The sequence below is a fragment of the Cygnus olor genome, chromosome 3, assembly GCF_009769625.2.
Source record: "Cygnus olor isolate bCygOlo1 chromosome 3, bCygOlo1.pri.v2, whole genome shotgun sequence".
Taxonomy (NCBI): domain Eukaryota; kingdom Metazoa; phylum Chordata; class Aves; order Anseriformes; family Anatidae; genus Cygnus; species Cygnus olor.
The window spans coordinates 116,867,220-116,879,261 of record NC_049171.1 but is presented as its reverse complement, the minus strand read 5'-3'; the positions used below and the strand labels follow the sequence as shown (position 1 = coordinate 116,879,261).

Genomic DNA, 12,042 nt, shown 5'->3' with positions numbered 1-12,042 from the left:
AAATATGGGAAAAATGTCATTGTAGTAAAGAGAAGTTTGCCTTACAGACTCTGAGGTTCAAAATAGAGGTGGAAACTCCATGATTTCTAAATCTCTCCTGTGGTTTTGAGGATGCACATAAAGATTTGTTTGAATGTGTGTGATTGGCAATACTGCAATAAACTGTTTTCAGTTCCAACCATTCTAAACCCCATGCCAGCCCAGAGACTTGCAGTGATGTTTTCTGCCGGCAGCACCGAGCAGAACTGCAAGTCCCTGACCTACAGCTTCTCTTCTGTGGTGCTCCTGGGATACTAAAACAATGAAGCAATATTACTAATGGGAAGAAGACCATCGTTGGCGTCATGTCCAGTTTTCCATCTCCTGTGGCTTAATTCAAGCATTTTAACATTACTTTAACTAAAAAATCTGGAATTATATTTTATTATCAGAAGCCCAGAAAATGCAACACATTTAAAATAATAAACTAGTGGAATTTAAACAACTAGTTCTTTTATAGTCATCTTACTACCACTTACCCACCTAATATTTTCCTCCCCATCCTAATTCTATACAAAAGAACAATACTAAGAACTAGTTTCAGTACATACTTACTTGAGAAAATCCTCTTCTTTTATCTTCTCTAAGGCTTTTATTACTGCCATTCTAGTGAAAACAGACTGCACAGTGAAATAAAAAATGAGTCAAGAAAAGAAGTTAAGAAAGGATATGCCTAAAAAAGAAAGAAACCCTAAAACATACACACGAGACACTTCTCACAATAGAGTTTTTTCACTCATGTTTTATGTTTTCTTATACCTACAAAGAACTTTGTATCAGCGAGAGCTCACTGTGACCTTAAACCTTAACAGGGCAACAAAGAGCAACATGTAATTTTGCCTAAATATATCCAAGTAGCTTTACTCACAACATGAAAACAATATAATTAGTGCAGCTTACAGATCAGAACATAATGATTATTGTTGTACACTTAAATGCTCATGGTTTTGTAGAGTTGGGTCTTGAAATCCTCCAGACACAGAGCCTGCAAACCCTCTCTGGGGGTAGCCTGCTCCACTGTCTGACTGTCCTCATGGTGAAGTTTTTTTCTTGCATCTACTTTGAACCTCTCATTTCAACTTATGGCCACTGTTTCTCAATCTTCTACCATGCACTGTGCTGCTTCCCAACCTGGCAGTCCCCAGACCGTGTTGCTGACAGAGTTTAATCCTTCCCAGGTGTCAGACTGTGTGTTTGATGCTGCCAAATTCCATATGGCTTGCATCAGCCCGTTCCTTCAGCCTGCCTAGGTTACTCTGAGTGGCAGCTCTGCCCTCAGGTGTATCTAACGGTCCTTCCAATTTGTTGTCATCAGCAAACTTGATGAGAATAGACTCTACAGTCTCCTCCAGGTTTTTTATAAAGAAGCTCAAAAGGAGGGATCCCAGGACAGACTCCTGCAGTACTCCACTGTCACAGGCATCTAGATAGAGTATGACACCCAGTAACGACTACCCTTTAAGCCCAATCACATGGATTATTACCCATCTAGCTGTCCACCCATCCAGACCATAAGTCTAAACACTTCATGATGAGCACTGGTACATGGAAAGGAACTGAAAAGTCATGTTTTCATTCAGCTTCGGGACTTGGAAAAACAGTGAAAAATACTGAATTACTGCTTGGGGTGATTGAAGTCCTTGCTCTGATGATCCAGGACATCCTGGATGCCTTCAGGAAAGTTGCTGCTTCTCTACCTAAGCATAAACTAGAGATAAGGTACAGACAGAAGTACCTTCCTTCCTCATAGGACAGATGAGCTGGAAAACCTTTAAAGTAACAGTATGTTTAAATAAGTATCTACAGTAGATGACAATTTTTTACTCAGAATCCAGCTTTTATACCACTTCTGATTAACACAGCCCTTGATGCTAGCTTCAAGCACAGCTTCTTTGTAAGGATGAGCCTCTGATGGCTCTTCAGAGGCTGTATTTCTTCCTTTAGATTCCCCTACATCTTGTTGCCTGTGTGGTTTCAACAGCTAGGCCCTGCTGGTTTAGCTCCTTATGGGGGGTTTCCCCCTTTTAAAGGAAAAAGCAATGCAGCAAGCAGTGAGTTATGACAATACAATACTTCTAAAAAAAGACTTGTGTGTATTTGTCAGGTGGAGTACAGCAGGCAGAATTCCAGGGTCAGACTGCTTCCACCAAAAGTCGGCAGACTGTTCACCAGAAAGAACAAAAGGCCTCTCATAGGCTGCTGACAGAAGTTACCTGTTCTCCCTCGCAACACACCCACTGTCCTACTCCTATCAGCTTATCTCCAACTGCTTTTTATTCTTACACCCCCTCTTTTCTCTCAATGATTGTGTGCACTCAGGGTATGCAACGCGTGGCAAGGTCCCTTTTCTTTCTTCCCCTGCTCCAGAAGTAGACAGGATAAAACCACCCTGGATGTACTGTGTCTTTCATTCAGATCAGAGGATGTGAAAACTCTGGTGTGATCATTCTCTTTCAGCTGCGGAGTCTCCTCTTCACAATGTGACTTACCTGAACTGTTTTACCTACAGAGAGCTCAAGGATCGTATTTTATGCTACTTCTAATGCATGAGAATCAAATTCTTACATCTGAAGGGATGTATTTACAGGGAACAGTCCTAAAAGTATTCCTTTGGACAATCTGGAAAATTAATGAGCTAAAGAAAAGCAACAAGGTCGTAGTTCTCCTAAGGAAAGGAATGTTAAGCGAATAAAAGGAGATGACTTTATTTTCAGACAACTGAAAATTCTGGGACATTTCTGATGAAGGAAAAACAGACATTAAACACAGACTGAATACCCAGGTAAGTTCTTCATTGTAGCTACAGCTGTGAAATTTTGAATGTCAGAAAGGAAATACAACAATGATGAGATCCTACCTGTTTGTTTTTTGCTGGCTTGAAACAATCCGGACAGGCTGTGGCTCTGAATAGAGAGATGAAAATTAGCTGCTACTCTTACAGAAAAAGCAAAAAAAAAAAAAACAAAACAAAAGATCAGGGACAGACAAGCATAGCATGTAAATGGTCTTTGTATCCCAATATGCCCAGCATCTCACTTCCACAGCTTAGCACAGACCAGATTTTTAAATCAATTTTATCCTAAACCACAAATGGTGGAAAGTGTGCATTGCCTGATCTAGAGATAAATCACAAAGCTGTGTAAGCCTGTCTTGCTCTGACCAACACAAATGTTCCTCAGTTTTGAGATGGGATGGAAAAGCACATAAGAAGTTTATCTTTCAGTCCTTTTCAATCCTTCTCAATAAATGTTATGATCAATGTTTAAGTTCTGCTCAGGGTATGCTGACATCTTGAAATCTGTATTTCCTGCTCTTAGATAACGTACGCTGCAAATTAAACATATCCAAACCAGAAACACAAATTGGTGCTTCTGGATAGGAAAATTCAACTTACTAGAGAAAAAAGTAACCCCAGGTGTTTGATATCATTTGTGTTTTGCCCCTTCAAAAGGAAACTATTGGTTGCTTCACAAAAGTGAAAGCCAAGTCAGTGAAACATTTTTTTCTGAGTACTGTAAAGGAAATTATTGTTCCTGTTAGTGGATTTCTGTGTATGCAGTAAGAGATGATTTCTAGCCTACAACACAGTTTATCAATTCTTGGTGGTGCTTTTCAACACTTCTATAACTACTGTAGACTATAAAGAAGTAGGTCTGACCTCTTGCAGTTTCTATACAAGCAGCTTTCCCGGTCAGTTGTGACATAAAGCATGACAAATCCCCTCTTCCAGAATTTAAAATAAATCTCCAAATATAAACTAACAAGAGCCAATTTGACCTTCCACATCAAACCAAGGGTCATTTTGGCACACATACCTACACATGATTCTGTAAAAACAGCTTGAGAGAGGAGAAATTGCAGATGTCATACTTGGAAATCCCATCCAAAAGCATACTTGGAGCTGGGAGGACTTCTCCAGGTTGAGTCAAGGTCTTAACTTTGCTTCCATACAACTGTCATTACTAAAGCTCTGACAATTACCAATTTTCCCTATTTACACTGAAACTAAAACATTGCCCCAGACATGTCCAGAGCCAACCTTCCACGTATGGAGAATGTCCTGACACCTGAGAAACTACCACAAAATTAAGTTAGGGAATGTGTTGTTACTTCAGAAAAACACCCAAAATCTCAATTGCTGTTTAAGTATGCCACAAAGAGAAGGCAAATAAAGGGATGTCATGACACATGGAATAGACCTGAGTAGCTGGAATGTGGAATGTAAATTCTTTACAATTTTCCCTTCTACAGGTATTCCTCTTGGAGCACCAACACTGGCATCACAACATGCTCAGCATCAATATTTTTGAAAGGTCACAAAATAGTACTGGGAAGATGAGCTGAAAATAAGAGCTGCCAGGTTTCAGAGGAAGGAAGAGCACTACAGGACATGAGAACTGATCAAGTAAAATTAAGTAAATAAGAACACAGGTATGCTGGAAACTTTTGAGTTTTTATACGAATGTGGGTAAAATTGCAGTTTGGCTCTAATACTTTTTCATTTGCCCAGTCTTTAAGATGCTGGAAAGGAAAGAAATTCAGCAAATGCTGATAATACTTTGTTCCTAATACTAGGTCTGCCACTGAGCATGCAGTTGTTGAAAACTAAGAAGGTGGCAGGCTGGGCACTCACAAATTGCTGGAAGAGGTACAACGAGGGAAATCAATAAGGGCTGCAAAGGAAATATCTTGTCTCCAGGGATGAAGTCACTACATGATGCAGAAGTCAGAAATTCTATGAGGAGCCTCCGTCTCTGTTAGGATTTAACTTGTCGTAGGAGCACAAGTGATGATACTGAGTGAAACTCAACTTTTCCAGGAAGCATCAGCAAACAGGAAGAGCAAACCTAATTATCCAGAATATACTACTGCCAGATTTTGAGAAATCAGATTCAACAGTAGCTAAATTCACAGAAATATTTTGCTTCTTTGTGTTAAAGAAGGATTTATACAGCAAATGCTCTGTTGGGCCAGGACAAAGATTGTGTGTGGTGGCCAGGGAACTTCTGTTTCTTTTAATCAAGCAGCTAATTTGGATGAACCCACTTCTAAACCTTCCCTCCATCCATGAGCAGGATGAGAACAGGAAAACCTAGACATGACCTCAAAAGATTCCCCCACCCTCAACTATGTGTTTTGAGTTTATTTTTTTGAAATGATACAGCCATGTTGAGGAGGGTAATGAGTTTGAAAAGGGCTGAAATTCTACAGCTTTTTCCAAATGTTCTCCTTCCAGTCCAAATCAAAATTCTGGATGATTTTGTTTATTGGCTTTAAAGCACAGAATTAACCAGACAGAGGTGGCATAACTTTAAGCTTTGCAGCTCTATCTGAATATGAGGGAGTTTAAACGCAGGGCCCATTCGAGTTTATAAACACTGCATATTCTCATCTGTAGCAAATCCAAACCAACAAAGTTGCACAATATTTAGATAAAGATCTTTTGTTATTTATATCAAAACTTACAGGAAACGGCACTCCTCATCTGTTTCTGGGTGAGCAAAGACCACGCTAACTTCAAACAAACTCTAAATTAAAAAAAAAAAAAAAGGTGGGGGTGGTAATACTTTGTTAAACAAACCAGGAGGATATTCTCAAGCATACTTATTGTAATACTGGGAAAATAGTAAAGAAGTAGGCAAAAGAGAACTTATTCTACAACACAATCTAAAGAAAGACATTAAAACTTGTGCCATCATGGCATTTGCATTTCTGAAGTACCCAAAGATGATCTCAGAGCACTTCAATAACATGAGTGACCTACACATCATAGATACTGGCCCCATTTTTGCACAGGGGGAATTGAGTCAGAGACAGTATATGCTCAAAGCCTATTACGGTCACTAAACTTAACACACCTTCTGGGAGAGCAGTGCATAGCGTGGAATAAAGATAAAAACCCTGTAGTAGTCACCACTGAAGAATTTTGTCAGGGGTTTTGTTTGCAATGACTGGATGGCCTTGGGGCAAAGAAAGGCAACATGTCCTAGTGGATTGACAGCTAGACTAGAAACTCTAGTGTAATCTCAATTCTACCCCCAATTCCCTCTTTGGCCTTGGGCAAACAACACTCATTACTTCTGTTATTCAGATACCAGTATACCTCAAGAGGGCTATTGAAAAGATTGGCTAATATTCAAGTGGCTTGTAGATAAAGAGTACTACACAAGTAACTTTTATGGTACAATGGTGTCTGAAGTGGCTCAGTGCCTAAGTGTTGTAAAGCTTTTGCTAACTCAGTATGTAAGAAGTTTGTTTCTTCTTGGATCATCTTCAGGGTGACTGAGTGATTCTCTCTTCACTAAGACAAAAGGGATGCTTTCAATTAGCACTCCTGGGAAAAGACAATCTGTAATTACTACGGAAGTTGACAAATCAACTTAACGACTGAGACGACTGAGACTAGTCCCGGGGTCAGTCCTACGGCTGATGACAAGTAAGAACTACAGACTGCTTTGTCTTCAGCAGGATTTTTAGCCATGTTTGCAGAGATTTTACAGTCAAGATGATGGTGTTTCTGAATTTGCCTGACAACTTCTGAATGTCACATACGGTCAACGTTTTTAGGGATGTTAGTCAGAACCTGAAAGTTGAAAATACAGTTTGAGAAAACATTCCTATTGCTTGTTTACTAGTACTGCAGGTTCCAACATGCCTACCTCTAGCAGTCATTAAAGTCAACAAGGACCAGTCTTCCCTCCTTTAGTATGTTTCAGAAATATATTCCAAACAGTATATAACATGCAAGTAACCTGAAAAATTTATCTCACAAAGCAGTAAAAATGTTGGCAGTAATAGGAGAGCAAAGAAGGAATATATAAGCATCGCTTAGTGTCCAAAAACCAAAGATCCTGGAAAAGTCTCATTTGTAAAAGGAGGGTGGCAGCCCAAGAGCAAGAGATTTAGCAGAAGACTGCAGTGGTCCCAGTATACTCAATGATCTCTGTGTATAAAACTGGAAGTTGAACCCCTTGGCATTGAGACTTGGGGATCTCACATTAAAAGAACTCCCCCGCTCTCCTTCCCCCTACAGTGAATATAAAAGCAGTGCAACTTGTTTATCTGTTAATGATAAAAATTGTATACATATATATATTTCTACCTATCTATACACGTACACACACACAAAAGAAAGTGCTTTTTTATTTATACAATACCTTTCCATCAGCGGGAACACCCAACTTCTCTGACAACTGGGGATGAATAATCCACTTGTAAGCTTCTTTCAGTTGAACGATGTCATCCTTTGCCAAGGAAAGGCCCAGTTTTCTGAATCACATACATAAAGAAATAATAACTTGCACAGGAGTCTGTCAAAGATAGATACATGACATATTTATCCGAGGTAAACAAGCAGTGTACAAATGAAATGGACTAACACACTAAGCGTACAGATCACAGCATGAAAGAATGAAAGGCTGTTCCAAGACCTCCTGTAACAGCAGTGAAGCTTTGTACTGAATTAATAAAAAAGGCGTTGAGGAAACATTAAGGCCAGACAGGGATTCCAGGTAAGATGCTTCACAGTAAGCACATGAACACACACATGCGGATGCAACACATCATGGTAAATCATACCATGCCATTTAAAGCAAACCCTAATCCACAAAAAAAAAAAGAAAAAAAGGTTGGTTTCTTTTTTTCCAACCAGATCAGTGAGACGATCAGCTCTCCAGGTGGTCACATTAGCACTTACGTTAACACAAGAAAGACAGAAGGTACATGCAGATGGAGCCGGGATACTTCTGATAGTAAATCAACATCTAGTTCAGCTTAAGTAAACTGAGTATCCGGATCCTTCAGGGCAGCACCTGTGCTATTTGCTAAGGAGCCTCTTGTCCAGGTTCTAGCCAAGGTAATGTCTTGCTTTGCCCTGTTTCTATTTGCCAGTGTTTCTTTCATTAAAAATTTAAAAATAGATTATGTTTCTTCCTGTGTGAGAGAACATGCACTGAAGAAACTCATGCCAGAGTTTCATGGTAGATCAAAAGTTGCAAAAGCCTTTCTAGAGTCCACACAAAGAAAAGCTTAGGAAGAGATTACCAAAAAAAATGCTTTGTTGTAAACAAACGAACAAAAAACCACCTTCTGTAAGACTTATTTTTTGTTGTTAAAAGGACAAATCAGTCCTTCATTAAAGGAGGGCATGAACTCCAGTGGACACAAATTCCTAAGGGGAAAATTCCAGGTGAAAACCTCAGTTGAACTCGCTGGGATCTGACTCTATAGGTACAAGACCATGCCTTGACTCCCCCATCTTCGCCCATGCAGAGAGAAGTTAAAAGAAGCAGATGCCTGTAAGAACGCCAGCATATGATCTCAACCCCCTTGCTTACGAACTTACAAAGCAAAGCACATGTCCTCCTATACAAATGGCACCAATGGCTACTCAGGCAAGATGTGCCCTATACAAGCTAATCTTCTCTCAAGCAATTTAATGAAACAATGACTTTTAAATTAGTCTCAAAGTAGGAAGTGATTCATCAACTTTTACTCTGGCTTTATATAAATATCTTGAAACTGTACTTCCACTCAGGATGGCTTCCACCAAAGAATAAACCAGTATCTTCAACTAACTTTGAGACAAGTGGATTTATTTTCTCTTGTCAACAGAGCCAGCCTATCCACTCAAAATGGCTCTAGATGTTCTCATTTGGCCAGGAACAGGAGTGTCCCGCAGTGGAAAAAAAAATCACTCATTTATTTCAAAACACTGAGGGTAAAAAGCAGAGTCAAAACTAACTTGCTTTCACCACACTAACATCTTTCTGCTACCACTCGACTGACTTTTCACCATTACCTGACTAAAAATGTTCAGTCACTATTAATGTAAGCTAAATCTGATACGGTGGCAAAACCAAGAGGTCCATATTCCGTTATGTCATCAGTGTACAACACGATTCTGGCTCACAGGTGGCATCATGGGACCTCCCAGAAGTTAACTGGAAGTTGTACAATTATATAGACAGCCGGCACTCCAAGCTGAAATGCCATGTCCCAGCTATAACCACACCACACAAGGCAAACGAGATAAGAAACTTCAATTAAGGTTAAACCAGGATACAAAACAAACCCCAGGTGCCATCTTATCCTTTGTAAGCATTGTGTAAACTGAACAATAGGATCATAACAAGACATCATCTTCTTGTCTGCACAATGTTTTATATAGACAAATGGTGAAGAGGACTTGTCAGACAGACGACAAGATGCAGCAAGACGACAAGCTGCAGATGATTTAAAAAAAATAAAAAATAAAATAAAATGACAGCATATCCTAATTCTGAATTTCCTTCTGATTAGCTTTAAACATACAAAGTAAGTCAAAATCTGAGCCAAGAATATAGGAAGTGCTTCTACACGTTCCACAATGTTAGCAGAAGCACCTTTATATGAAAGTAACTGTCTTGATCTTGAAAATACAATATTAATTAATTAATTGCTCAAAAATTTTTATTAACATACATATCTCAGCAGGTCCATTGCATTAAGTGGTTTCTCATTTCTGCTGTGCTGGAAAAAGTTATAGTAAGAGTATCTCTCCTTTCTCTAAATCTGGGGGACTCACTAGTAGATGTGATGTGAGAGTTGCCAAAAGAAATTACTCACCCCATTTCCTGTTTTACCAGCAGCCAAGCAGCACGCTATATGTCACCAGCCATGCCCAGGAAGAAGAGAGAGAAAAAAAAATGCAGCTGAAATTAAGGTTCAAAATCCCAACTGTTTGAGACTGCTAGCATAACTAAAAAAAAAAAAAAAAGTTTAAAAAACTCAGAACAATAAGGAAGTATTAGAATTTTAATTTAGCTTTTATTTAGGTGTTGAAGGTCAGAGTTGTTTTTTGTTCTTCCCTCCACAGAGTGGCCAAAAGACCCCTGCTCTGCATGTGTGAGCTGTTCCTTACTCTGTTATTCATTCTTCCATCACTAGACTCATAGAAACACAGGTAGGCTTTTGGGGAACGGACAACTGAATCAATTTTCCATCACATTAATCGGAAGCTTGACGTATCTTTAACATATCTAAAAAAAGAGTTGATTATATGGCAGAAAGAGTGTCTTCATGGGAGACACCCTCTCCAAGTAACTTCTAGCAGTTCCTAGGACAATCTGACAGACAGAGAACTCTGGACATCAAAAAGCTGATAGTCAAAGGAAAAGACTTGAAGTGATTTTTTTTTGGCCTGTTATGCTAAGCTAAATTTTCTTGTTTCTCAAATATTTTGATGTTTCCCTCTTCCACTTGCAGATTTTTAAAATGCTGGTTAAAACAATCCTTCCAAAGCTAGTGTGTCATATTATTCTTTTCTATAACCCTTTGAAAAAGCTCTCGCCTTTACACACTCCTCCCTCTACATCTCCATTTATCACATCTGAAGTTTCACCCTACATTTTGAAGGAACAAGTGTATATGGCATATGATGTCAAATGCAGATGCCACCACCACACACTTCTTTTTTTTTTTTTTCCAGAACAACTCTTGCATTTGAGAAATAATTGAAGATACACAGGCAAAGCTTAAAGTTGTTCTGATATTCTGATCACAGCATTTACATACACTGGAGGTTTAAATCCTGAACACACGAAAAGCTAAGGACTGGTTTTGTCCTACACAGGCAAACAATTAGGTTTCTCTTGCTGATAACACTAGCTCCACACTAAGAAAAAAACACCCACTTTTAAAATGTACCTAGTGATACAAAATATACTTGTACATCTGGCTAAACTTAAAACAAATTAATATTCCTGAGTACTAATGAGCGTTCAGTCTGCTGCTGGAGAGACCTGGGAAGTGACACAAAAGATAGTGGGAAATCCCAGCTCCCTGAAACAAACTGCATACGTTTCTAAGACATCAGTTTGCAAACGGACAACCAAGTCACCTCAAATCCCATCTGGCTTTAAAAACAGAACAGGCTGCATTAAAAGCAGTTTGAAAGTTGTTATTAACACTATAACTAGGAAAAGACTCTGACAGCCTAAGTCAAGTGCAACTACCAGTTATCTGCCATACAGAGAAATGAAAAAAAGCATCTGAATGGATGCTATTTGAAAACTGATTTGGCATATTATTAAAAAACATCAAATACAGTTAGCATCCATTATAAAAAACATGAAATAAATGACACACTTGGTCTTATGGCAATCACAAAGCCTTTCCCTGAGGACTGCTCCTCATTTAAAGCTCAGCACTCAGTCAAGCAGTCACAGGCTGAATATGGAAAAACTAAAGAACAGACGAAACGCTACTAGAAACCTGAAGAAGCTGTTGGTACAAATGCTGGAATTCACTAACAATTATTTATTACACAGCATACCTAGGAAAGGCTAGCAGATCTGATCTGAGAATCTTGAGCAGATTCCACCTTGAATCCTCCTTTTCATTTTTTCTCTTTTTCTCCCAGCTGTCCCTCTGTTGCTTTGTGCAAATCCTCTGTGAATGCCACTTTCTGCAGCTCCTGGTGTACTACTTTGAAGGGAGGTTCCAAGAAGCAATATTTATCTTACATGAGAGACCAGAGGATAACTCCGGGACCTCAAGAGGTCTCTATCCAACCTTGTGCTTAAAACAGAATCAGCTATGTAATCAGACCAGGTTGCTCTGGGCTTTATCCAATTAGGTCTTGAAAACCTCCAGTAATGGAGACTGCCCCACTTCTCTGGACAACCCGCTCCAATGCTGGATTGTCCTCAATCCATGCATGGTAAATGCTTTCACTCCCCTCCTCTAGCAACCTTATTTATGGAAAAAAACATAACGTAGCAGGCTCCTTTAATGTGGCACTGCCCAGGAACATCACTTAGGTGTCACACTCAGCAGTACAAGAATTAACTGTGGCTGAAACAAAGGTCAAAAGCAGAATTAAAATTACCTGTGGTAAGAAAGGACAGTAGAAAGATACAAAAGTAAGCACAAGGAAGCATCAGCCAACAAATCAGTGCAACACTACCAGACTGGAGCAAAATTAAAAGGACCAAGAAACTGAAGACTTCCAAAGAACAGTGT

General features: G+C 39.2%; 1 protein-coding gene across 4 annotated transcripts in view; it reads right to left on the bottom strand.

Annotated features, from left to right (window-relative positions):
* The window catches only part of PUS10 (pseudouridine synthase 10), a 33,174-nt gene that overhangs the window by 11,279 nt on the left and 9,853 nt on the right, over positions 1 to 12,042 (bottom strand). For all 4 annotated transcript variants that reach the window (XM_040551445.1, XM_040551443.1, XM_040551442.1 and 1 more), the window contains 5 exons: positions 9,646 to 9,680; positions 7,197 to 7,308; positions 5,506 to 5,567; positions 2,897 to 2,942; positions 595 to 659 (listed from right to left, as the gene is read on the bottom strand). In XM_040551445.1, the coding sequence (XP_040407379.1) occupies positions 595 to 659; positions 2,897 to 2,942; positions 5,506 to 5,567; positions 7,197 to 7,308; positions 9,646 to 9,680 (320 nt within the window). The remainder of the gene's footprint in view (positions 1 to 594; positions 660 to 2,896; positions 2,943 to 5,505; positions 5,568 to 7,196; positions 7,309 to 9,645; positions 9,681 to 12,042) is intronic.